The sequence below is a fragment of the Xiphophorus couchianus genome, chromosome 4 (genome assembly GCF_001444195.1).
Source record: "Xiphophorus couchianus chromosome 4, X_couchianus-1.0, whole genome shotgun sequence".
NCBI classification, from domain to species: domain Eukaryota; kingdom Metazoa; phylum Chordata; class Actinopteri; order Cyprinodontiformes; family Poeciliidae; genus Xiphophorus; species Xiphophorus couchianus.
Window position 1 is genome coordinate 23,906,292 of NC_040231.1, and position 26,725 is coordinate 23,933,016.

The 26,725-nt window shown below is 38.8% G+C and overlaps 5 protein-coding genes across 22 annotated transcripts in view; 2 read left to right on the forward strand and 3 right to left on the reverse strand.

The window, feature by feature from the left end:
• Nucleotides 1–2,153, reverse strand: part of LOC114143323 (phosphorylase kinase, alpha 2 (liver)) — a 20,094-nt gene extending 17,941 nt beyond the window's left edge. For 4 of the 13 annotated variants that reach the window (XM_028015225.1, XM_028015218.1, XM_028015221.1 and 1 more), the window contains exon 1: nt 1,350–1,464. In XM_028015225.1, coding sequence (XP_027871026.1) covers nt 1,350–1,355 — 6 coding nt within the window. In that variant the 5' untranslated portion in view covers nt 1,356–1,464. Of the gene's footprint in view, nt 1–1,342; nt 1,466–2,130 lie in introns of those variants that run through there. The other 9 variants (XM_028015224.1, XM_028015220.1, XM_028015222.1 and 6 more) reach the window with 6 other exon arrangements.
• ap1s2 (adaptor related protein complex 1 subunit sigma 2) lies at nt 1,552–5,074 on the forward strand. 2 transcript variants are annotated; one of them, XM_028015240.1, is made up of 5 exons: nt 1,552–1,713; nt 2,177–2,355; nt 2,813–2,921; nt 3,028–3,165; nt 3,710–5,074. In XM_028015240.1, exons 1-5 carry the CDS (start codon nt 1,711–1,713, stop codon nt 3,755–3,757), a joined length of 477 nt encoding a protein of 158 aa, XP_027871041.1. In that variant the 5' UTR covers nt 1,552–1,710; the 3' UTR covers nt 3,758–5,074. The 2 variants fall into 2 exon arrangements, with proteins under 2 accessions (XP_027871041.1, XP_027871042.1); XM_028015241.1 differs by having other exon boundaries at nt 1,554–1,748.
• A 43-nt stretch (nt 5,075–5,117) lies between these two features.
• Nucleotides 5,118–9,653, reverse strand: zrsr2 (zinc finger (CCCH type), RNA-binding motif and serine/arginine rich 2). Its single transcript, XM_028015238.1, is given in 11 exon segments — nt 5,118–6,194; nt 6,283–6,392; nt 7,208–7,263; nt 7,365–7,578; nt 7,714–7,844; nt 8,016–8,054; nt 8,472–8,558; nt 8,923–9,031; nt 9,123–9,201; nt 9,287–9,385; nt 9,388–9,653. Coding segments are annotated over 11 exon segments (1,890 nt in total). The 5' UTR covers nt 9,533–9,653; the 3' UTR covers nt 5,118–5,373.
• A 1,084-nt stretch (nt 9,654–10,737) lies between these two features.
• Nucleotides 10,738–18,415, reverse strand: LOC114142452 (transmembrane 6 superfamily member 1). 4 transcript variants are annotated; one of them, XM_028013738.1, is made up of 11 exons: nt 18,326–18,415; nt 18,097–18,208; nt 17,886–17,989; nt 17,656–17,753; nt 17,470–17,573; nt 17,308–17,390; nt 17,079–17,197; nt 15,396–15,500; nt 15,222–15,314; nt 15,017–15,136; nt 10,738–11,664 (listed from the first exon to the last, which is right to left on the reverse strand). In XM_028013738.1, exons 1-11 carry the CDS (start codon nt 18,363–18,365, stop codon nt 11,473–11,475), a joined length of 1,170 nt encoding a protein of 389 aa, XP_027869539.1. In that variant the 5' UTR covers nt 18,366–18,415; the 3' UTR covers nt 10,738–11,472. The 4 variants fall into 4 exon arrangements, with proteins under 4 accessions (XP_027869539.1, XP_027869540.1, XP_027869541.1 ...); XM_028013739.1 differs by lacking the exon at nt 17,886–17,989 and having other exon boundaries at nt 17,656–17,744; nt 18,097–18,391; XM_028013740.1 differs by lacking the exons at nt 17,470–17,573; nt 17,886–17,989 and having other exon boundaries at nt 17,656–17,744; nt 18,097–18,391.
• A 651-nt stretch (nt 18,416–19,066) lies between these two features.
• On the forward strand, nt 19,067–25,421 carry LOC114143398 (BTB/POZ domain-containing protein 1). Of its 2 annotated transcripts, none has more exons than XM_028015373.1 (8): nt 19,067–19,652; nt 20,920–21,076; nt 22,491–22,596; nt 22,688–22,885; nt 23,030–23,222; nt 23,307–23,394; nt 24,432–24,578; nt 24,652–25,421. In XM_028015373.1, exons 1-8 carry the CDS (start codon nt 19,246–19,248, stop codon nt 24,808–24,810), a joined length of 1,455 nt encoding a protein of 484 aa, XP_027871174.1. In that variant the 5' UTR covers nt 19,067–19,245; the 3' UTR covers nt 24,811–25,421. The 2 variants fall into 2 exon arrangements, with proteins under 2 accessions (XP_027871174.1, XP_027871175.1); XM_028015374.1 differs by having other exon boundaries at nt 19,068–19,652; nt 23,093–23,222.
• The last annotated feature ends 1,304 nt before the right edge of the window (nt 25,422–26,725 follow it).

Consider the following 26,725-nt stretch of genomic DNA (forward strand, 5'->3'; position numbering starts at 1 on the left):
CACCCATCTTTCCTGTCCTGCAGAGCCTGCCTGACCTCCGCAGAGGCTACTCAAGCTGCTAAAAAGCTGGCTAGCGTTGTAGCATCCAGACGACTAATAAATAGCTCCTAACTCCAGGTTTACTGTCCGTATTCACGTCCAGGAATTCAGCTGTCGCGGGAAAAAAGTTGTTGCTTTGGCGTGTCGGAGCTTGTGGATGAGTCTGAGTGAGTCAGGCGGCGTATGCCTGCACATCCATTCTGTACATTGTGTTCCGGATTTATCACAGTCTACCGACAGAGGGCGCCAGACTCCTGTGCTGTTGATGCTGCTGTATGTGAGCAGCGTAACAATAAGCCCGTGATGTGTCGACGGCCAAAAGCGCCACAGTGCATAAATCGATCGTTTTTGCTAAATTAAAATCCATACATGTGCTGGTTTAAATAAAACTGTAATTAATACATTAAAAAATAACGAAATAAGCTACATACACATGCTGAATTACGTAGAAAATGTAATGATTAAATCAAATTAAAATTTAATGTCAATGTTTAAATAAGAACTTATACATGCATTAATTTGGTTAATATATCTTATGTAAATGATCACACATACAAATATTGTTTTTGTCAATGTCTTTGTTGAATGACAATACTGAAACTTGGCACTGACATTATACAGTTCAGTGCAAAGGTAACTGATTAATAATTCTGCAAAGAGGACAGGACCAGAATTCCTTCATGAAGATGTCAGACTGCCATAGTTGCCAACGGTGAAACAATTTATTGTTTAGTTTACAGAAAAATAAATAATTCACTACCTGATTGGTTTTGATTTTTTTTTTCCCCCTTCATAAATGAAACCATTATTTGAAACTGTATTTACCCGAATTTGCCTGGTGAACTGAAATATTTGAGTGTAACAAAAAGCAAACTCGTAGAACTTGGTAAAGTGGAAAACATTATTTTATGACTCTTCATATGCTTTTATGTGTACCTTCTTTATGGGATCACTGAAGACTTCTGGAAGAGTCTTCAGTGATTCAATGCTTTTTACAATGCGAAATAAACCAAGTGCAACTTCCGTGTGCAGCAAATTACATTCAAATGGAACCCTGGCCTGAAGGTTTAGGGGCAGAAGGTAACTTAGAAATAAGAAAAGAGATAATACACTACAATAATACACCTAAGAGAGTTGTGTTTGAAATGCCTGCTTCAGTTGCTTAAACTGGAGCCCCAGTCACATTTAATCATATCTTAACGTCATTAGCAACGCAAGCCGTTGTTTGAGTTTTTTTACTAATTCGTTTTCAAAAAATAATATTTGCAGTTTTTAGAGTAACGTCTATTTCTTGTATAATTACCTTTTACCTTCATGATTGTTCTCTGAACGGATTTCTCCTAGTTTTAGTCATAAATGTTATAGTTAAACAAAGAGAAGCGAAACTAAGCACCCAGGAAACTTTCAGCCACAGCCATCAGCACTTATTCTCAGTTCCACATTAACGTAACGACTAACGGAACCTCAGAACCAATCAAATTGTAGAGCCGTGACTTTTCCAGCCAATCACAGCGCAGCTGGTGTGTCAACAGTATCCGCTAGGCAGTTTAGCATCAGGCTGGACGGGAAGCTAAGCTAGCTAAACCTCTCTCGTCTTGTGTTGATTATGTGTTCAGCTTTAATTTTCTGAAGCTGCAGCCGGTCAAGTCTCTAACTGGAAGGTCGATTCCAATGGTAACGAATCTTGTCTTTGCCGTCTTGTTTGTGCCGTAAGTAAATAAACGTCGCAGGAGGGGGGCGCAAATGTCACGTAACGTGGTGTTGATTTTAAAAATCGGGCAATTAAGTGACAATAGCTGATGCGAGCCAATAAAACATAATGCAAACGCCCCCAAGGCGAACGATGTACAAGATGTGATCCAAATTTGATAAAATATTAGTGTCGTGTTATTGTTAACATCTCATTCGTTTCCTGCAACTAGGGCATTTCAACTTATTGCGATAAATTAGGTTTTTTTTCTGTCACATAACTGCCTTCGTTCATTTTATGCTAAATGTTGTTGTGGTTTGTGGGTTTAAACCTAAAAACTAAATAAATTTTAAAAATCCCCCAATCCACCGTTCGGTTTCATTTGCCCCAATGCCTCTCACCCATTATGATTCGTGTTTGTCTCACCCTCGGATCTTCCCCCCTCAGATGCAGTTCATGCTGCTGTTCAGCCGGCAGGGGAAGCTGCGGCTTCAGAAATGGTATGTCCCTCTGTCTGACAAGGAGAGGAAGAAGATCTCCAGGGATCTGGTCCAGACCATACTAGCCAGGAAGCCTAAGATGTGCAGCTTCCTGGAATGGAGAGACCTCAAGATTGTGTACAAAAGGTAGATGATGTAAAAAGAAACAAAAAAAAAAATTTTTACATAACAGGTCCCAACTTGTTGCGATCCGTTAACAGCCCTTAGTATTAAAAGTAATATCTTTATAGCTGTCAACCTTAAAACTAGTTTCTTCTAATGCAGTCTGTAAGGTAAACAAAACCACTTTCACTAAACGGTAGAGTTGTATTGTCATTTTATACAGGGACTACCTAATACTGATACGCTTTTACAATTTCAATCTAGTTTATTGTGTTTCAATATGTTCTGTTTTTACATTTTGCATATACAATACTTTTAAATATTGTAAATCAGTTCTTGATGATTGAGCAAAAATTACTCTACTAACAGTTACATTCTTTTAAGCTGTGGAGAAAATAATAAAAGGCTAACTAAATCTTTTCCAAATGTCTCTGTTGCATTTCCTGCCTTCATTGTTGTTTTTTTATTTTTGTTTTTGCAGATATGCCAGTCTGTACTTTTGCTGTGCTGTCGAGGATCAGGATAATGAGCTGATCACTCTGGAAATCATTCACAGATATGTGGAGCTACTGGACAAATATTTTGGCAGTGTGAGTCACACAAACACCATGATGAAAACCTGCTACTGTAAAAAAACAAAGTCTCCTTTGTATCTTTCTTTTTGTTATTCATCTCTGCCATACCATTCCCACACAGGTGTGTGAGCTGGATATCATCTTCAACTTTGAGAAGGCCTACTTCATTCTGGATGAGTTCCTGCTGGGCGGAGAAGCTCAGGAAACCTCCAAGAAGAACGTGCTGAAGGCCATCGAGCAGGCCGACCTGCTGCAGGAGGTACGATCGGTATTTGAACGGGTCCAGTACTGTGGACATTCAAAGCAAAAGACGATTTAGCAAATTAGAACTGCAAAATTAATTTCCAATAATAAAAGGTTTGCTTGCTTTAAGAAAATTCCCATCTTTAAAAGTTTGTAACTAGAAAGTCTTTCCATGAAGAAGAAACCTGTAGTCGTTACCTCGTAGAAGTTCTTGGTGTATCTAGTAAAAGAATTTCCCTGGGCAGGGAACCAAACAGAAGGGTCGCTGTGGCATCTTGACGCATTGCATTTTCCAATGTGCAGCCATCTGCACCTGCTGCCATCTGTTTATTCTAAGCCTGCAGCGCTTGAATTAAACCTCCTCGACACCCCGCCTGTTTGTGCTGGTGTCCAGCTATAGCCACTTCAAGCTGACTGATTCCCATCTCAGTGATTTTATTTTTAGCAAAGCATGCGGTGCTATTGTTGTCGTAGCTCACTATGAAGGCCTACATGGTTATTGCTATTAATTACACTCACAGTAGAAATGCAGGAGATGTGTTTTTGTTTCTCCCCTGCAGGAAGCCGAGGCACCGCGGAGCGTCTTAGAAGAAATCGGGCTGACATAGATCACCCCGCTGCCTCTCGCTACGTCCCACAGATGCAGATCTGTTCACATCCACGTCTTTGTGTCCTTTCCTGTCCAGTGTCAGTGTTGTATGTATATAATCGGCATCGTTGTACTGCTCTGTACTGTAATGATCATTCAGTGTGGTGCCAAATGTAGTGTTTGTGTGTCTCCGCTGTCCAACTTCCTGTAAAGTATTTCTCCCAACATCTTAACTCAACAGAGAGAAATGTAGCACTAATGTCACAACTCCAGCATGTTTAGATCATCCATTGATCACTGTTTGCAGAATTAGTAATTAAGACTTTTAAGTGCTGCTAGTGCCTCTTCTACAAACACCAGGAAGGTTAACACGGCGTAAAGCTGTTCTTTAGACATTTTCTGAATCCTTGGCTGTACAAATTGTTCGCCATTACAAAGTCCTGGTCCTTTCCGGGGGGGGAAGGGTTTAAAATCATTTGACCACTGTGCAGTCTTGGTAATAAATCTTATTGCAAAATGCATTTGTTGGATTTAAATGTTTGTCTCAAAGAACATAAGTTCCCATTTTGTGCCATTTTGTTTTTAGATCAAATGCAGACACTCTATTGTAAAGTATTCCTGTAGTATGAGGCACCAACTTAGGTCAGTATTACAGTACCCTTTGTACCTGGGTAGATCACAGCATCAGTATTGTTTTCTGTGTCCGTTTGGACTTTTCGCAGATATGAACTGTTTACATATGGTCTTTGATTTTGCTGCGGCGTGCTAAGCTTTCTGTTCTCTGTATTGTTGTTTTCGTCATGAGTATGGATCATATCTCCTTTCTGAAAGTGTTCAAGTAAAAATTTTACATTTTTGTGATCAATCTTCACTGGGTCTCTTCAAGTCTTCAGGACAGGATAGTGACTTAAAAAAAAAAAGAAATCATAACCACTGGTAAAAGGTTTAGTTCATTCTTAGACTCACCTGTGACCAAAGAACACTGTGTTTAACCTTCTTAATGGTGTCTAAAAAATAAAGCCAGAAAAAGGGACTTCTAACAAAGTATGTGGGTACTATTTGATTACAGATGACTGTATTTTATATTCCTATCTCACAAGTATGTAAACTTTGTGGAATAGTAATTATGAGCAGGAGATACAAAGACATCCAAACAGGTTTTAAATGCAGAAGAACAAGATGGATGCTCATCTTAGGTGATGCGTGTTTCTTTTCTGTAATCTCAACCCCATTATTGAACAAAACCATCTTTGCTTTGAGCTAAATGACTTGTTTTATATTTAACACTGCCAACAGTATTTCTTAAATCTGAGACAATAAATGTATTCAAGGACAACCCATTCTGATGTTTTTGTTTGTACCGAAGAGCCAGGAAGTGATTCAAATCCCAATACCGAGCATTTATTTTAAAACGTATCCAAGTTATTCACGTGTCTATGAGCTAAGCCGCGCTAAAAAGCTGTCTTGAATTATGTTATGAAATATATTTGACCATTTCATAACATAATCTGAACACAGAGTCTGTAAAAAGCTTTCACCAGAAAGATATTACTAAAAATCCATAAAGCATCCATGAAATGTTTACACTACTTATTCTGATGAAGTTAGCAGTGGATGACTTTAAAGACGAAGAAATTAAGAAATGTCCCCGTTTGTTGTCAGTTCAGTCTTAATTTCAGCAGAGGCCTCGGTTTTCACCTCTGAAGCCAAATCATTCTGACCAGCACATTTTTCCTGAGTTCCCTCTTCTTCTTTAAGGCCTCCACTCGGACTTTGTGTTGAAGGATTACCACAAGTTTCTTCCTCTGAGTCTTTCTCACTTCCTGACTCCGTGGAGGAATGCGTCTTTTCAGACGAGAGCCTTTTCTTTTTGTGTTTCTTTTTGCTCTTCTTGCTTTTCTTGGAGCGCTTGTGATGGCGGTAGGGTTTTGTATCATCAGAAAGACTTTTCTCTGATATCTTTGGGCTTCTTTCTTTGTGTCTCTTTTTTTCTCTACTTGCGCTTCTTGATCTCTCCCTTGTTTCTCTTCGAGGGTCCCCATCATCACCTCTGTCTCTGTATTTATTCTCCCCTTCTTTATCTCTACGCTGCTCTCTCTCTCTGCTTCTGCTCCTTGACCTGTCCCTACTCCTGCTATGGTGCAGGTCCGTCCTCCTGTCTTCTCTGCGCTGGTGGGACGTCCTCCTCTCTCTGCTCCTGCTCCTCTCCCGGTCGTCCTCCCACCATCTGTGGGATCGCTCTGATCTTGCCGGGCTCCGGCTGCTGCGGCGCTGCCTCCGCGGTCGCTCCCTGTAGCGCTCCGAATGCCACTCGTCCCTGCGACTCCCCCTGATGCTGCGATCGGGGGACACCTGGAGGTCCCTGTCGGCCTCCCAGAATTCGTTGCCCGGGTTTCGAAATACATGCAGAAAGTTACAGTGTTTGCCTTTAGGGCACTTCTGTCTGTCAAACAGTCCTAACAAGGAAAAAAGCATGAAATAGTCAACACACTGAAACGAATGTTGCTTCTCCGCCCTTAAGGTGACATGTGAGAGCTAACTCACCACATATGGCGTTCTTCCACCGTGTAACAGGACAGATCTCACACTGAAGCTGCCGGCCTGCATACCACCTCCCGTTGAACTTCACAATGGCCTCTTTGCACATCTCCTCTCTGGACACGAAGCCAAGACAACAGGACAACATGTAATGGCTTCATACCACACTTGAGCTTTTCAACAAATTGTCTTCACAGCCGCAAATTTAACATGTTTTATGGCATACGTAGACAAGCACAAATATCTTAATGGTGAAGTTGAAGCAAAAATAATTTAACTATAATAATTTCTTCTTCTTACAAAATATTTTTAAAAAATGTGTGCATTTGTATCAAGCCCATTTTACTTCGACACCCCCACATAAAACCTATTAAACCCAATTGCCTTCACACCTAACGAACAAACAGGGTCAACTTGTGTGTCGTTTAATCTCAGTATAAATGTTCTGTGAGCGCCTAAGATGTTTGTTAGAGAATATTTGTGAAGAGGCATTCTCATAAAAGACCAAGAAACAAAGACGGGTCTGGGATACGACTGGAGAGTTGGGTAACAAAGTTTACATCAAAGCATGTTCATGTGTAAGAACAGCTGAGTCACAACCCAGATCTTGACACGATCCATATGAAAATGAGTAGCAAGACTTTAACATTGCTGTCAAATATTCTACATCAAGTCTGACATAAAAGAAGAATGGAAAAACAAACATCTAGTAACCTGCACACTGACAGCTATATGTTAAAGTGGCTCAACAAAGTGTTGACTCAGAGAGTTGAATATAAATACACACACCATACTTTTTAGATTTTGAAACCAGGTATAATTTTCCTTCCACTTCACAATTATCAGTTATTCTGTGCACTATATCACATAAAATCTAAAAAAAAAAAATAGTAGTAGTAAGCAGCTTAGAAAGACAAAATGAGAAACTTACGTGTTAAACTGAACGTAAACATTCCCTCTCAGATGTGGTTCATGATTGCAACAGACCTAAAAAAAGAATGATCAGCGTACATTATAATGATATCCAAGAAAATCTGGTTTTCAGACCGTTAAATACATTTTCAGTGAACACTCTTGTCTCCCGTCACCTTGAACTGCACCACTTTGCCGATGCTCTTGAACTCCGGCAGAACGTCGTGGTAGAACTCGAGGAAAGAATCCAGCAGCTCCTCCTCGCTGTGCTCCAAACAGGCATCCATGTCGTAATCGTCCCGCCGCGACTCCTCCATTCCAAACGTCTTGAACATACCGCGGACCAGCAGGGTCGGGCTGGAAGTCGGATATATGTGCTTCCGAGAACACCTGCGCTTATGGATCGAAATAAACCACCACATACAAAGAATAGTCCCTTTAGGTAAAGCATTACTTGCAATATATTTTATATTTAACTCATATGCTATATTTTTAAAATAAAAATAAAAAAGACACAAACAGAACCTGTCTCCAAATCGGCATGCTCCTGTCTTCAGGAAGAAAGGGCAGTTGGCAACGTCGCGCTCCGTTCCAAAGTTTTCCGAGTTTGTCGTAGCAGGAGCCTCGGGATTCATCCACGGTCCTCCATTTTCCAGCTAAAAAAAGACAACAAACGTTTGATTTACATAAGAAGTCAAAAAACACATTTCAGCTTTGAGTCTTCAGTAGCACAAAGAGCTGACACTGGATTAAATACCACATTCTCTGTCTCCTACAGATATAAAAGGTTCCCTGCTCTTATAAGTGACACATATCTTTGTTTTTACCTGATTCTCGGCTTCATCCAACCTTTTCTGAACGGCCTCCTACAAATGTTTTAAACACACGATTTGTGAAAAACGTGAAGACGTCAACATACTGCAGCATATCTGTTATCGGGGGTTAAGAGTTCATTCACAAAGCCTGACAGGCACAAAAATCACCCAAGATATCAAGGAAACCCGACAGATGTGTCAATCAATTTTACATACAATCCCAAACAAAGTAAAAGATACATTCTTGATGTGAAAGCTGAAGATGTAAGCTTTTTTTCGCTTTGAGTGTATCTTAGGGAAGGAACATGATGGTTGCTTGTGCCACAAAGTCAAGGAAAAGTAATAATCATTCACAGAGCAAAAACGTGTTCATCTGATGAACTTATTGTATTATTTTAATTTTTTTTGATAAGTTAGCAGCAGAGGATATGTTGCTTTTATTTTCTATCCTCCTGGAGTCCGTTTCACCTCTCTGTCGCGCTTCTCCCGCTGCTTCTGCTCCTTTTCCTCTTGTTCTCTCCTCTGCTGGGCCTCCCATTCCTCCTTTATCATTTGCTGTGAATTCAAGAACAGCAACCATTTGAAATCTGCATTTATGACACAGATGGCTTATCCATTTTGCCCGTTTGCTCACCAATATCCACAGAATTTGTGTTTGATGGGTGCAAAATAAACTGCACAAGTTACATTTATTGTATGTAATATACCAAACAACAAAAATGAAGCACTACAGTGCAAAGCAATGTGAAATATTACCGTTTTCTGCCAGGAAAATTATTCTAAGCCCAACTTATTTATTGTTTAAACATGTTGGCAACAGGGGGGGTGAAAACTAATTCATGTCTGCGTGTTCTGACAGCAAAAGATTTGTGCAAACTGGCAACTAAGCTTCTTCCTTTCTACCTCATCAGGAAATTACCTCCTCCTCCTCTTTTCTTTTCCTTGCAGCTTCCTCCCTCTCTGTCCTCAGCCTGAATTCCTCCTGAGCCAGCCTCTCTCTTTCCAGCCACTCTTCGTGTTGTCGCTGTCTGGAAAGCAAAAATACAGAATACAATTGAGGACTGATCTACTGAAGTTTTTGGCAGCTGCAGGACAGCAGCGACAGCAGTGTTGACCTACCTTTCATCCTCAGCAGCCTTGTCCCCCTCGCTATCTCCTTCATTCACCTCTTCCTCTTCTTCAGCGTCATTTTTCAATTCTACAATAAAGCACCAAAAGACTCAGCGTCCCATCGAGGCAACGACGAAATGAATGTTGTCAGTAAGTCTTGATAGGGTTTATACCACATTCTCTGGCTTGAGCAAGAGCTTGTCGTTTCCGTCTTCTTCTCTCCTTCCTTTCTGCAACTCTTCGCTGCTTCTGACTGCAAGTGTAAAAAAACAACAACAAAACAGTAACATAAACACACCACACACAGCTGTAATAGAAGAGCCGTAGAGACAGTAAGCTCGACTCTGCTGGAAACAACTGACTAGGTGATGTTTTCTTATGTTGATGGACTGCAAGAACAGGGTGATGAAAACCGACATGCTTCAACGTGCTTTTGAAAATTGCCCAGTCCAGGACAGCGATAGTTTGTATTTAAATAATTGGTCGACTTGTGTTTATAATGTAGCTTTTACTTACTACTTTTTTTAACAAGACAAAAGAATGAGTTTCAAACCTTAATGTAGAAGTAGAGACAAGAGGAGTAGTGGGGGCTGCCATTGAAGCTAGCCGCGGCTAGCTAAGCTAACGTTAGCCAACAGCTCTATTTTAGAACGGGTTTTAATACTCTCCCTGATTAAGCTGCGAGTTTTTCTCAAGACCTTAGCTAATACAATCAGAATATGTACGTAATTGCATAATGAAAAGAAACGCGATTATTCAATGTCTGTTGGCTACAGGCGAACTAGTCTTCTTCTTCTTTCTCGTTTGTTGGCTGTTAGTAAACAACCTTGTCGTTTACCGCCACCAACTGGCTTGGAGTGTAAACCACAATGTCACTCCTACCAAATGAACGACATAATATTAAAAAATAAAATAAAAACACATTAAATTAAATCCTCATAAAATTTGATACAAAAAGTTCATTTTGGAAATTGAAATAAAACAAGAAAAACACTTTTGAATGATTTTCTTCTTTCTTTCTGATATTTTTAAATACAACAAATCATGTTCTATGGATTTATCCTTCTATTTATATTTTTTACTTTATGCCAGTTGGCAAACAACTTTCAGCTGTTAGTGTTATCTCCACCTTCTGAATTAGAGAATGGATCATAATCCATTATCATTAGACTCTTTCAAAAATAAAAATTAAAAACATCTGCGGAAGAGGATTGTGGCCACTGACAAAAAAACATACGTTTCTTTCTTTTGCAGTGGTTCTAATCCTCCACTAAAACTAACTCCAAAATTGAATCAGCTGATTTTTATGAAGTCTTATAATTAGTATTTCCCTCTCATTTTCTTAGTACAGTCTAAAAATGTATGTTTTACTCTTTCTACTTTGCAAAAATCATAGCAGGCAAAATCTTGTGCAAATGACAGAAAGAGGCTCTGGAAAGTACTTCCCTTTTTTTGCCAATCCAAAAACTAAATAAACAAAAGAATTGTTTAAGCATTTTTAATTTAAAAAAAATGTTTCAGTAGTTATTCTCACAAAATCCCATTTATATTCTTATCTTGCACTGTTTATAAAGTCTGCCATTGAAATGCCCTACAATGAACACACACACATTGTTTTTACATATATATTCAATTCATTATATTTCATATTTATTTTACAAACACATGCCCACAACAGTTATTTGACCAATCCAATAATTGAAAAGATTGCTCTGGGGAATACATTCATTATAGTGACTGACTTTGGATGGACATGTATGCAAACAAAAAGACATCAGAGATAAAAAAAAAAAATAAAACATGTTCCTGTCCATTTTATGAAACAATGGTAAACAAGCAAGTTTTATTGAAATCAATAGATAAAGTTGAAGTTGTCCATAAATCTTTGTTTTATCCATATTGAGGTGATATTGTGGTATTTGAAAGGAATGCATCAGCAAGTAGTTCTGACTTATATTAACCTCTATTGCTTTGAGAATTGGATTCAAATGGAAAGACACAAAAACACAAATTATTTCTTTGCCAATTCAAATCTTAAGCCCATAAAGCAAATACTTTAGTTGACAAATATATATATATATATATATTTGAATATATTAGGACAAATAGTTTAAAACCCACAAACATATTTTTAAATACACAAAATACACTTCATCACATTTACAGCATAAACAACCAGACATGGCACTGATTCAGTTTCCTGTTTAACACACACTTTGAAGGGGGTGGAGGGACCCCAGCTCCAAAACCAGAAACTGTGGGTAAATGCAAATATAAATCAGGGCTTTGCGAGTTATTCTGGCTTTTTTAAGGCTTTTAGCCCTCTGTAGTGTGCCTTGTCTGTCTCAGAGGTGCCGAGTCATTGTGTTTTTTTCTCTCCCTTTGGCTTGAGGAAGAAGACTGGTTGCGTGCAGCAACGGTAGCACAAAGCATGAGGCACAAGAGCGTACAGGACATTAACAAGCAAGAAGACAAGCTGACTGTCAGCTGGTACTCTGTAAGAGAACGGTGTCCGTGTGTGAAGGGATGCACCGATGTGAGAGAACTGGGCCTGTAAAACAGAGCAGAAAAAAACGCATGAGAAAGAAATTACAGTGAGGAACAAGCAGGGACTAGGATTTTTTAAAAATTACAGGAAACTTTAGACATTTAAGGATGTAAAATGTAAAGTTAAAGCAAACGGGATTTATAGAAGCTGTTGCCTAAAAAAAAAAAAAAACAATGTCAGGCCTGATATAAAGATGCCAGCAGCTTCTCCACATCTCAGATATTCTCAGAGTTGACTCCAGGGCTGATTATTCAGCTCTGCTCTTTGGTTAATAGGTAATCAAATACCTATGAGGGGTCTATACAAGTCGCACGCTGATAGACCATATCTGACAAAACACACTGAGATGTGTTTCGACCCAATTCCATAATTCCATTCAGTCCACAGACTGAGTGGAAAGTGCACCTAAAGATGGAGGTGGCAGCATTAGAGGTTTTGTTCAAGGCGGATAAAGCTATGAAAACCTCCCAATACCAGTCATATTTCACCCATAATTTTCAGATGTCTGTTAAAAGCTGAGGAGGAAGAGAAACTGAACATTTTAAGCATTATAGTCAGTCCAATTACACACCCAGATTAACGGAAGAATGGCTTAGTGAGAGGAAAATTCAAGTTGTTGTTGTTTGGGATGACCTAAGCAATTCCAGAATCTAGAAGACCTGAAGGAGAGGGAATGTCATTACAGCCTGATATATTTAAAAGAGTTTTTATGGCAGAAAGAGCAAAAACTGGAAAGTCTAGATGTGGGATGTGGATACACTCCTTTCAAAGAAAACAGATCATTTTTTTAAAACAGTGGGCTGAGAATGAAACCTTGAGGAACACCATCTGTATTCTTTGTATTTATAGCTGCCATATGACATAAAATAGTTCTACTTACTGGCAAATGAGATTTGACCCAATGTAGTGCATCTCAAGCAAATTTTTCTAATCTTTCAATCAGTATGTTTGTTTTCAATCATAACAAAATGCAACATTGAACTGAGATCGGATGAAGAGACTAAAGTTTTGAATGCATCACTGACAAGATGCGCCTTCCAAGTGATTTGGTGAGGCTGAAAACTGGATTTAAAAAATATTTTCTGTCAAATAAAAAAATTATTTAAAAAAATTAATCAATATGACATTGTCATAAATTAGAATTATATGGGAAGCTTGGGGTCCAGTATTTTCTTTTCAATATTGCCATATATTAAACTTCAGCATAGTATATATTTTAAATGTAAAATGAAAGGTTAACACAACAGGAGAAGATGATGTAATTACAGCTAATATTTTCTGTTAGTAAGCCATTGGATCTAGACGTGTAGTTGTTGACATACCCCCAAATAATTTGAAATGTAACTAAACCCGCCCTGTCATCTTTTCTAATTAAGCTACTGAAAATGGACGTGTTTCATAGCAAGCCAGCCTTCTGGACCATCAGCGCTTCTTTTTATAGCTCCCGCTGAGCAGTTGACATTTAAGTGAATACCACCAATACCACCATTCCTCTCGATCTGAAGTCACCTTCTGCCCTTAGTCCCACTGATGAGTGACGTGGCAGCTTGGAGCTCAAACACAATAGCTGCTTTGTATGGCGGAGATGAGAGTGGCGCACTAGCTGCTGCCGCCAATCTTCATAGCGTTCCACTTTTAGATCTGAATAGATGTCTCTATTGTGCTCCCTGGTTAATTCACTAAAGAACAAGTCAATGAGTCCAGACACATTACAGTAGAAAAAGTTAAAGAATAACCACAATGTCACCATGAAGTCACTCTTTTTCTGGCATCTGGTCAAAATCCTTTGCTTTCCCGCAGAACTCTTTCACCTCTGTGTAATAAGGCCAAAACTTATTACACCGACATATTAACTCACTATTTTAAATACCAAGACACAAAGTTAACACAGAAACGGATGCAATTTTTAGAAAAAACCCTGACGAAAGGTGAATATTTGAAGCCCTTTCAGATACATTCACAAATGTGGCAGTTGGAGACTTCCTGTTAGTTCAACTTAAATCTTTTACACAACCTCCATAAAAAGCCTGTAAATAAAGTGAGAGGCTGCCCAACTCTATTGCTGCATAATCTCTGCAATACATTGAACAGATCACTTTTAGGTGATCTGTTAAAGGAAATAAGTTGTTTCTTCTGACAGGTTAGTGAGTGTTTTACTAAAGGTCAAGTGAGGGGAACCAAATTAAGTCGTTTATTTTGTCTGTTCGACAAAACTGACCAGCTTCTTTGCATCAACAAAGCATAATACTGCTACCACCATGTTTCTTTATTTGGATGCTGTGTCAGCATTGGATTTCCACCACACATAGCATTTGGTTGTGGACCAAAATGTTGGATTTTTCTCATCTGACCTACTTCTTCCAAATGTTTTGTGTGTTCCCTACAAGGTTTGTGACCAACTTTAACAAAGATTTACTTTGGCATCTGTGAAGTTCGCATTGTACTCTGTGTTTTTTGTTTGAGCCAATTCATGTCACATCCCTCATTTCCGTTATTCCTCGCACCTGTGTTGCTTCCTGATTGTCTCCCTTAAGCCTCTCTCAGTCCTAACCACGCTGCCAGATTATCGAACACTTTCAGCAAGTAGTTTTCCAGCACTTCTACCTCATCCTCATAGTTACTACCACGCTTTGTTCCTCGGATTTGCCCCTTCTGCCTTGCCCTTGTCGGACTGTTATTGATCACCCATCTGGATCTCGACCCACGCCTGTTTCAGTTACACCGCTCTCGCCCACTCCCACGGATTCTGCTCTCAGCCCCGATCGTGTATGACGTCGGCCTGTCTGAGTAAGAATTCGGATCTGGATTTGGTTCTTCTGCTGCTTCACAAGGTTGGTGCACTGCCCTGCATCAGCGCTTCCCCTTCCCAGGCACTTCCTCCCGAGCCCTGCATCAGCGCAGCATCTGCTCTCCTCCTCGTCCCTCAGCCGATCACTACAGTAACTGATCGCCAAGCCAGTGCTGCAGCTGACGATCCTGTGTTCCCGGTTTTAGCTGCCTTTTAATAAATATCTAAGTTTACTGCTCACTCCTGTGTCGTGGCTGATTTTCTGGGTCCCTCTAGTGAATCATTACAGGCATCTTTTCAACCACAAATGTTTTCTTACTACTCTTCCATAAAGACCAGATTTGTGGAGATAATAACTAGTTATCCCTAAAGTGTCTGGTATGTCTTTAAGTATTCTTGAATACTTTCTGTTTGTCTCACATAAAATCCCTCAAAATGCCTAACAGTTTGTGTTTGAAACATGAAATGAAAATAAATTTTAAAAAAAACTTTTGAAATCCTCTGTGTGTGCAAACAAGTTTGACTTGCCTACCCTCAGCTGTGCTCAAAATGATCAGTATTACCTACCTGAGCCAGAGCACCTGAGTGCACAAGAGTCAGATCGGGCACCCATTCACATCCTGGGACCAACAACCCATACAGGGTGATGATGTAGTAGGGTCCAGAATACAGCATGCTCACTAGCATCTGGCAAATGTGAATGCAGTTTAAGACATTAAAGATCAGGATGTGTTTAGATGATGTTTTATCATATTTCATGTCATTGAGTTACCTGGACTTTGGGGTAGGCGGAGGGATCTTTTAGGTATGGCTCAAACTGCTGGGTGTAGTCCTCACACCATTTACTGGGGCAGTCCAGAACAACCTCCAAAACAAACACGGACCACTGATGAATCATTTCATCAGTCCAGGATTTACACTTGTTGATCCTGTCACAGTTTCTTACCAAGCCTCTGAAGACACAAAAGGCCAAAGCTGGAATGAGGTAGATGATAAACAGCAAATCCAGAGGTCTGTGGATCAAGTTTGTCCGCTGTGATTCCTGAATGCTCTGAAAAATGACATTCGACTAGTTTTCAACTGTCTGTGCTCCTGACATGAGCATCTACAGCTTAAAGTGTTTTGCTGTCTTCATCATTGAGAGAAAATGACCAAAGATCACCACTGAGATCAGAGCTGTTGTTGAAAAAGTTACATCAGCAATTTGTACTCTTATTTTCTGGACTAAGATCTATACACATAATGGGTGTATATGTTATTATTAGGTTTATATATACAAATAACGTTAAGTATTATTACATATGAACAAAGCCTACCAATTTGGTTCTATTTTCCTTAATAATATGAATTAGCCAATGGAAGTATAAATCTGCAGTCACCAGTGCTTACTACATTAGAGATTTAAGATAAGTATGATGACCTGGAAGAATTTAATCTTCAATTATTATTATTATTATTATTATTATTATTATTATTATTATGGAGAGTATTGCCTTCCCATTTATTGACAGAGCAGGTGTCTTTCCTGTTTTTGCTGCTCCTTGTTATTATAGAGACTGTCGGCTACAGACATGTTCTTGCTATTTGTATTTTTAAGTTTGGAGTGAAAATGTGCAGAAATAAAAGTTTGTGTTAAATGCTTCTATTTCCTTTGTCTTTTATTTTTGTGTCAGAAATACTAAAGTGTTGCTTTTTATAAGACAAAGTCAGCATGTGAAAGAAATTTGTGATATATTCTCATTTTGACCACTTATTTCAGACAGAGATTCACATTACGAGCACAAATCTGCTTAAAATTTATGTTCAAATTGTTACAGCTGAGTTTGAGAATCATAGTTTTTCCATGTGTAATTAATTTTGAGGCAATGAAATGCCTGTATGTTATAATTAGCACTGTTACCCTGAATGTTTATCCCTGGAACCTAATTACCCCGTGTTTTCCATCGCTCCCTCCAGATCAGATTCGACTTCTCAATAGTTCTGCCAAGAACTCAATAAACTTGTAGGTTTTGTTTCCATTGTACAAAAGAATCACTGATGAACTATTACTGGTAATAACCACACTTCATAAAAATCCAAACTAACCTTTTGAAATCTGTTATTTATCCACATTCGGCGTGGGTTTGGTGTCACTTTGATTTTTGCCTTTGAAACCAAGAGGAGTAAAACTATCTAACCCTTAAAACCCTACAATATTATTTTGACCACAGAATTTACTCATTGTGTCCTCACAGACAGGTGGAGGCAGAAGTCATTGGTATAAACTATTTTATACTCAAAAAGGATGAACTGCAGTAGTTCATCCTTCAGAAAAGTAGAGTTTAAACTGCTTTATTTCAAATGTTTAGCAGCCTGCGACATTCATTTTCTACCCTGGTAATATGTTTTTTCACTTGGAACTACAGTGAAATGCTGATGTTGATGATTGGCGTGGTGAATCAGTCGGTTTCTGGAAACATTTACTTCTGTGTCTTATATCCTATGCAGAGAGTATTCAGCAGAAGATGTACTAAAGAGTACATGATGAGATTTGACTGTAGCAGATGGTTCAAGTCAACTATTCAAGTGAGTCTAAAGCAACACCCCATGTAGAATAATTGAGGATGTGCAGAGGAATCCAGTAACTTACCGTTAACTGAGCATCGTGTGTAGAGGGTTGACTTAAGATCCGGAAGCAAGCCCAAACAGCCACTGTGATATAAAGCATGTGGAGGACGAAGAGAGGAGTGACTTGGCTCCCATATTTTCCTGGACAAAATACATAACAAGATAACATATCACTGTGAGAAACACAGATTCACTTGAGAATTAAGAGTTGCTCATCTAAAGATACCCCCCGTTATTTTTGGTGTTCTTACCCACAGCATTCCCAAGAATGTAGACCATGGTGCCCATGAGAAAAGAACCCACCCAGTACAGTCCAATCGCTCGGTAACTGTCCCTGCGCAAACCATATAACACCGCTATTATTACTGCCGGAACCACATGTACGGACACACACTTGGATGGACAGGTCATACCCCCAAGTAATGGCAGCAATCATAAGCAGATACATAAGATAATGCACACAGCCATCCCAATAGGAAATCATATGTCCATGCGCTGTATTAATGTGTGGTTCTGCCTGCAACACAGAGATTTATCTGTAAAATCTATATGGGGAAACATGTTTGTGAGCCACACACTGTATGCACAGCAGTTTTTACCTCTTTGAGGTAAAACGTCACAAAGCCATCAATGATGTTGTCTTGCTCCAGCCCAATGATCAGATTCACCACGCTCAGGAATGCCAATACTGCATACACTGCATTGAAATCTTTAGTTAGTTGATTAATAAACAAAAATAACAATAATAATAATTTTGTGGTCATGAATAACAAAGTAGTGGATATATTAAGCAGTAAACGTTTTAAGAGTCAAGACAAGGAAATCATACCATAGAAAAGAGGATCAACAGGAGCCTTCTTCTTGAGCATAAAACGAACTGAAATGGTCAGAATGAGGACTGCTGTGCACCCAGCGAAGAAGAAAGCTTCTGCACTGAATATTAAGCAAAAATTCTGATCTCTAGAATAAAGCAATTTTAATAGCACTACACATTTATAGTTTTGTGATCCTCAAACCGAGTTAGTTGAAAATATACTTACCTGTTGTTGTAAATGAAGGAATTGAATAAATAGCAGAAAGGGATGGACATCAGTGAGAGCATGAACACCCCCGTCCCGGCAGAAGCGCTCATTGTTGAACGTCTGGAGTTTTCTTGAAGAGAAAATACAATCAACAGAAATCAGCTCCAGAAAAGTCCCCGATTAGTCTGTGTCATGTTTGGAAAAGAGGGATCTGTTGCAGTCATCAAACTTTCAGTCCTGCTCTCACTTGTGAACCCAGTCTTGTCCCTCTCGTCTTTCTGGATCATGAATGCGTTTTCTTTTCTTCTTTTTTTTTTTTTTTTTACCTCTTACCAACGTTCAGGGGCGCTCTCGTCTCTCGTACACAACTGCTCATGCTCAGTGAGGCGGGCAATCTGCCATGTTTCATGCTAATCAGACAGGAAACAATGCGAGCGGGTTATTTTTTCATTATTGTGAGATTACATACTTTTTTAAAACAAGAAACACCGAGATCTAGTCGTTGACTATAACAAACGACAAACAAAGCATCATCTCCAAAAGTGCAGCGGTATAGTAAAAAAGCTCAATAAACATTTACACACTATAATGATTCAAATGCAGTTAATATGAAGAAAAGCATAAAGCAAAATATATATATATATGTAATTCCAATCTTGAGTCAGTAATGTATGACGCACAGACTTCAATTCAGGGTTAAATAAATATATGTCAAAAATTATCATAATTAATTATCTTAGAATTAGAATTATTTCAATATTTAAGAATTTCATATATACACATATTTAATATATGTATATGTAATATCTGATTTAGCAAAACCGAAAAGTGCACTTAATATAAATGAACATTAAAATTGAGGAACATTTATTTATTTATCTAAATTCTTGTTGATGAATGAATGTAGAAAATTTGTGGAACTACACGGAGGAGCCCACCAGGGGGCAGTAATGCGACTTAAACGAGGCCAGACGCCGTCCAATCCTAAACGAGGAAAATGTGTTTTTGTAGGAAGTACGTCTCTTTAGCAACCGAAGAACCTGAGCAATGGCCTCCTGCGCGATGGACAACACGTAAATAAATTAATCACCTCTGCGGTCGCTACACGGTATCATTAGCACTTTGCTCTTTGCAGGATCAGAGGCAGAAAAACTGCTGTGGCTCGTAATGGCCAGCGGCGGCGGATTGGCGTCGAACCAAAGCGGTCCGGAGGCTCCGTCCAACTCGGTACAATGCGGAGCGGCAGCGGCTCTGTGCAACATGCCAGCCTCGGCTCCGGCACCGTCCGCCTCCCCGCCGGGCCTCGGCCTTCAGCGGGAGCCCGTCTACAACTGGCAGGCGACGAAGAGCTCCCTGAAGGAGCGGTTCGCCTTCCTCTTCAACAACGAGCTGCTCAGCGACGTCAGGTTCATTGTCGGGAAAGGCAGACAGGCCCAGAGGATACCTGCTCATAAGTTCGTCCTGGCCGCTGGCAGCGCCGTGTTTGATGCCATGTTTAACGGGGGGATGGCCACCACTTCGGCTGAAATAGAGCTCCCTGATGTGGAGCCTGCAGCTTTCCTGGCCCTGCTCAGGTAAGGTGGGACAGGTGGTCCCAGACCCCCCAACACAGCTTTCAGATGGCTGCACACCAGCAATGCACAGAGAAAAACAGAATAGGTCATTTTAATAACAAGGGAACACAAGTTGTTTCCACACCAGCCCCTTCGAGAACGATAAGCGTATTAGAAAATGGATTATATTTACGGAATGGAGAACCTGTATGGAGAAAACTCTAGATTATTTTCATTCAGCAATTCTGCACTACTTTGTTTTGACCTATTGTAGGAAATCCTAATAAAATATATTGAAGTTTTTGTTATGTGACAAAATGTAAAGGGAAAACAATGTAAGGGACGATATAGACTTAAAGTTTCATCACAATATTTTGTGGCAGTATTGTGCATAGGCCTGTCATGATGACAAATGTTGCCAAAAACGATGACATTGTTGTTTTGGGACCATTTTTAAGTAATATAAAGGTAATGGCATAATAATGGAAAAACACATTCTGTAAGATCAATAAACTTTGAATTCTAATGAACATTTAACACTGGAAGACATTTTAAATATCCAAAATAAATAAATAAAACAACAGAAACAAAAAATAAAATAAATTTTAAAGTCTTCTAAATTTATAAATTATAGACAAAATTCTTCTTAAAAAATTACTGGCTGAGACCAAAGCACCAGAATGAAGACCAGTTCTTGTAGAAAGAGAGAGAAAAGAGGAAAATGATAAACCATGCAAATGGAAATTATTGAGCTTGTTTTAATTTATCATGCGATTAATTGATTTATTATTTATTGTGACAGGCCTAATTGTAATAACGATAAATGTGACCATAAAAACTATTTACTACTTCTTTTTCACACAACTTCCTGGCTGTGACTGCATGACAGAGCAGTCACAGCCACACAAACACAAACACTGCTCTTGAAAAACATGCTTCTTTAATGCGCTTCTTTAGGTTACCAGTCACATAAAGAAGTCACAGCACACATTAACGGCATTTAATTATATTTTAAAACATATTGATACTCTTATTAAAGCAAACAGTAGAGAAGATTCTAAAAAGTAACGATCCAGACAATATGTACAGTATTTTTAGACATTAACTAGAATCAAAATCAAAATTCTTATCATGACAAGAAATTTATCACAGTAAAAAAATAAATGCCCACCCCTCAACCAAATACACGTGAAAATATAGATTTTCTTCACATTTGAATTCGAAGCTTAGGGTAGCTTGGTGAAAAATGCTTATTCTTATTCTTGCTATTCTTATTTTTGCTGTGCAGGTTTCTGTATTCCGACGAGGTCCATATTGGTCCAGAGACTGTGATGACGACTCTGTACACAGCAAAGAAATATGCAGTCCCAGCTCTGGAGGGCCATTGTGTGGAGTTCCTCACCAAGCACCTCAGAGCCGACAACGCCTTCATGCTTCTCACTCAGGTTACTGTCAGTCAACGCAGCTGCGTAGTCAATATATGATAGTAGAGAAACTAAAAACACTGAACAATGTAAATAATCCTCTTGGATGCAAAGTGCCTTTACTCAAACATGAGGTAATGTTCTTTTTAAAGTCATTGTTAACTGGTGAGGCACTCAGTCTTTTTTGGTGGCTGTTTTATGACATAAGTCACTTGGTCTAATCTCCATTTATATTTTCTTGGTATATTAAGTGGCTCCCAGTTTTTCCAAGTAGGCGTTTAATTACATTAGCTGCTCTATTTTGTGTTTATTCCTTCAGGTTTCAACATTTTGTTCTACAGTTGCTTGATATTTCTTTAACATCTTGAAGGACTGCAACGTAAAACATAGATTCTTTCACAAAACCTAAGCATCACACATTCCCAGTAGTGGTTTCCGAGTGTAATTTTTGGAAATGAACCAATGGCAGTTGAAGGATTTTTCCTTATTATCCCTTAATTGGCTCTGATTATCAGGTCATGCACTTAAAATAATATGATTTTTTCCCCCCACTGGTTTATTAAATGCATGAAAAATAAGGTGCTTTCTGTTTCAGCCTCAAGACACACTGACTATATTCTTATATATATATAATTCTTTGGTTTTAGTTAAGTTAAAATTAGGTAACACTAGGGACATGTGCTTCTGCTGTTAGATAAAAAAATATATCAGCTCCACTGAGGAACTTGTTGCACATGTTTATGCAAGTGTTTGCTACATCCTGAAAATTAGTTTCTTTTTTTCTTATAAAATGCATTAAAACTGGAATAAAAACCAACTACATTTTCAGTCAGTATAGTGTTTACGCAACTAAAATATAAAATCTTAAGTATTTTTGTCTAGTTTCTAGTGCAAATATGTGTGTAGTGTTGAAATAAGACAAAATTAAGTTACTATTGACATTTCCACAAGAAATGGGACTTTGTTTTGAGTCAATAATTCAAAACAAATTGAATTGTTTGTTTGAATTGTCAATTAGTATTAATTGAAAAAAGTACAGATTCTACTGGCATTTTTTTCACGTCTTAAAGCATAGGAAAAATGCCTTATAAAACTTAGATACTTAAATAAAATTTAGACAAGGGTTAGAGACAGAAACAGGTAGGTTTGTAATATAATCTCTCAAAAAACCTGCAGTTCATTTTTTCTCATGTCTCACTCTAGAATGGGGGGTAAATGGCAGCTTAGACTGGAAATTGGCCATGAAGTGCCTGATTGGTGCATCTCTAATGAAATTACAATGCTTCATTTGATTCATCATATTTCATCACTGGCATGGTTTTGTATTAGTTTTACACACTGGTAAAATTCAAATGTATGCGCGTTATTTAATTGCTGCAGCCAGCCTTTAACAAAATGAATGGCTGTAATCTGAATATTCTGCTCTATTTCACAGGCGAGGTTATTTGATGAGCCTCAGCTTGCCACTCTTTGCTTGGACACTATCGACAAAAGCACTGCAGACGCAATAAACGCAGAGGGCTTCACTGATATTGACCTTGGTATGCGAGTCTTCTTCACTCCGTGTGTGCTGCTCCGCCACTTTGTTGTAGGATCTAACAGTATAGCTGCTCTGTGTGTTTGTGTGTGTAGATACTTTATGTGCAGTGTTGGAGAGAGACACACTCAGCATCAGGGAGAATCGTCTGTTCGAAGCGGTGGTCCGCTGGGCAGAGGCGGAGTGTTACAGACAACAGCTTCCCCCGACCTCGGAGAACAAGCAGAAGGTTCTGGGAAAAGCGCTCCCGCTCATCCGCTTCCCGCTCATGACCGTCGAAGAGTTCGCAGCCGGTATGTGTCCTGTTAGAAGGACCGTTTGGTTATCAGTGTGTCCTGAGCAGATCAGCCGTCACTCAGCACGTTCTTCATGTTTCCTGATGTGTCCATACAGCTCCAACCACAGAAACCAGTTTGATATTTTTTCTTGTGCGACAGGGCCTGCCCAATCTGGAATATTGTTCGATCGGGAGGTGGTAAATCTGTTTTTACACTTTACAGTAAACCCCAAACCACGGGTCGACTACATTGACAGGCCTCGCTGCTGCCTCAGGGGGGAGGAGTGTAGCATTAATAGATTCCAGCAGGTTGAGAGCCGGTGGGGGTACAGCGGCACCAGCGACAGAATCAGGTCAGCTTACGTTCGTTAGTCAACGCCTGGACGAAACCCGTGGTTTGTTTTAATAACTGTTCTCCTGTTTATGTTTCTCTGTAGATTTAATGTTAACAGAAGAATATCCATCGTGGGTTTTGGCTTATATGGCTCAATACATGGACCCACCGACTATCAGGTCAACATTCAGGTAAGGCCTTCAACCTCTGGTCCAGCAGGAATGGCGTGAGTAAAAACGATAAGCCAGATAATATTTTTACATATAGATTTAATATAGCTTTTAGGAGTTGTTTTTTTTCATGGAATAATTGCATTGCATTTCCTCAGCAGAATGTCACTCAAAGTACCAGAAACGTGTTTTTAAAGCAATTTATTTTTTTGTCATTAGGTTGAAAACTGTGTGTCTTTAGCAGATTTTCCATAAAAACATCCCATGGAAGAAAATATGTTCATCCACTTGTCACAAACGTTTATGCTTTTTTTGTTTTACAACCCAAAACATGTAAATAAAATATTGGTAATTTAAGACAATGCGGTAGAAATTACAAGATGTCTCTTTTCAAAAGGTTATGTGATATTTATGGCTCTAAAGTTTTATTAAGATGGGCTGAGAGCAAGAATGGCTCTTTGGATTGTAAAGTTTGCAAACGTCTGACATAGATAGATTTAGTTACCTTATGACTTCAGCTTTAATCCTCTTTGAAGAGGGCAGCCAGAGGAACTCATCATATTTTCACTCCTAGATGTGACTTTTTTTAAAAAAAATATTGCTTAATACAAATCTGGTGGTTTGAAAATATGGATTTCACTAGCAATCTTTACAATGTTTTCACAGTTTTTAACTTTTAAGAAAAGGCAACAGGAGCAAATAATAAAGCAAAGGTGAGAACTGATTAAACCTCCTTGTAAAAGGCAATCATTAACCTGCTGCACAATCCAAACAAATTGCCCTTGTAAAAGAAGTGCAGTCTGTGCTGGGACCTTTTACCACACCAGTTTTGTCCCTAAATGACAACTTGCAAAGCAAATTTTATTATTAGACAAGATGGTAAATATATTTTTCAAATGCTGATTTCATCTATTAATGAAAAACAGTACTTATGTGACCACATGTAGGGAAATAAAACCACCGTGCTTGTTAAATCATCAATAACCTCTTTCTTCTTTCGTTATGCAGACAATACATGCAATGCTTCTGATAATAAATCAACAATTTCTTGTTTTTAGATCTTGGAGAGTGACAAACGTATCACACTGGGCCAGAATGATACCGGTTTCAGCTGCGACGGCTCAGGAAACACCTTCCGAGTGATGTTTAAAGAGCCTGTGGAGATCCTGCCCAACATCAGCTACACTGCATGTGCCACCCTAAAGGTTAGCCTGAGCATTTCGTCAGAAGAAATCACCGCGAAAACTTGAACTAACCGATTTGTGTTTTACCTCACAGGGTCCAGACTCTCATTACGGCACTAAAGGGTTGAAGAAAGTGACCCAAGAATCTACAACTGGGACCAAAACTACATTTCTGTTCTTTAGCTCACCTGGAAACAACAACGGCACGTCGGTAGAGGACGGCCAGATACCGGAGATCATTTACTACATATGAACTTTACATGCTGCCATGCAGGTACAAAGAACCAGGGAGACCTCAGGCCACTGGAAGGACTGGACTTCTGTGAATGGATGCAGTGCCTCGGGATTGCCTGGAGTATTGTGTGTGTGTGTAAGTGAGAATGCCGTGTGTGAGAATCTCTGTACATATATACACGTGCAACTCTGTTTGCAAAAAGAAAAAAAAAAAAGTTTTTCGGGCCTAAAATTTTATTTCGTTGCAAGTTGTCTAAATACTGATGTTCTGTCTGTGCAACTAAGCTGCCTGTGGTGCAGAAGTTGCACAACTAAAACAACAAAGATGGCAACACAACTTTCAATGAGGCCAACTCGCTATGTCTGTTTGTGCTGATGCATATTTTTAATGTGCACTGTTGTACTTTATAAAACAGGTGTCTTCAAGTACCTTTTCTCTGTGTTGTACAAAGTCTCCCTGTGCTTAATTTTGCCAGTAGTTCTTTCTGTAACTTATTACACAGTGTTTACTTAGCACTTCACTGAAATGTAAAACAGGAAACAAATGTTCTGAGACATTTATGGGTATATTAAACCGGAATTAGTTTATTTTTAGCTTTTGGGCAATAAAACGCGCTAAGACCAAACCGACTGATTCGTTCAGTCAATATTTCATGTGTATTCTTTTGTTGTTGTTGTTGTCGTTGTCTGCCACTAGGTGATGCTGTCTCCTAAACAAATTTCAAATCTGTGAAATTATTTAACTGCAGAAGACAAGTAAAAAACTATTAGTGGAAGTTATATATTGAGAAATACCTTTAAATTATTTATTTTTTTCTCAAACAATGAATGTATTCAGTAAAAAAAAAAAAAAAGTGATGCAACATTGTGAAAATCCAGCAGACACTCTTTTTTTTTTTTTTTTACGATTTTTTTAAAACGTTTTTTTTTTTTTGCTCGAAGGCCATTTATTTGACAGTACTTCCACAGACTAGTGGGGAGCAATAATTTGTTCAGATTCGAGCTCAGCTTTGCTAAGCATAAAATATAATAATACGGACAGTAGGATGGACATTTTATTAGAAATATATCATAAACTATTTAGAATACAACATTTGGGATTAGTAGTTGCATTTGTGTGGGTTCCAGCACATATAGGGATAGTAGGAAACGAGAAGGCTGATATAACGGCAAAGAAGGCAATACATAATCCTATTAGTTTTACAGTTAGGATGAGTAAATCGGAAGGGAAAAGTAAAGTCAAAGAAGAGCTGATGAAAATATGGCAGAGAAGGTGGGATAAAGGGTTAACAGGAAGGTGGTTTTATAAAATTCAGGTGGCTGTAGGAAAGAAAAGAATAGGAAGAAGGAATAGGAAAGAGGAAAGAATAATAACAAGGTTAAGGTTTGGTCATACAGGGCTTAATTATTCACTTTTTAAAATACAAAAGCATAAAACTGGAAAGTGTGAGTATTGTGAGAAGTCTGAAACAATAGAGCATGTTATTTTAGAGTGTTGTAAGTATGAAGAAGAGAGAAGATGCATGCTGAGAGAGTGTGTAGGTATTAAAGAAAGGTTTAATTTAATAGAATTTTTGAGGAGAGATCTCGGGAGTAGACATATTCAAATAATTATTCGGTATCTTAAAAAAACAAAGCTATTTCATAGGATATGAGTAGAGCAAGTTGGGTGTGAATGTGTAAAGAATATCAAAGAGGGGTATATAAAGCTATAAGCAAGTTGGATAATATAAGCAGGTGTGTATGTGTGGGGGTATGTTTAATCAGGAGTTAATGGAGGGAAAAGGTAGAAAGTGCAAGTTTATAGACCATCTCGAACCACACTCCATACCGGTAAGTGGCGGTAATGCTACTGTAAGTTTGTTGCCAACCGCCAATAAAAACCAAGAAGAAGAAGAAGAATAAGAAGAAGACTAGTGGGGAATGAGAGGAAG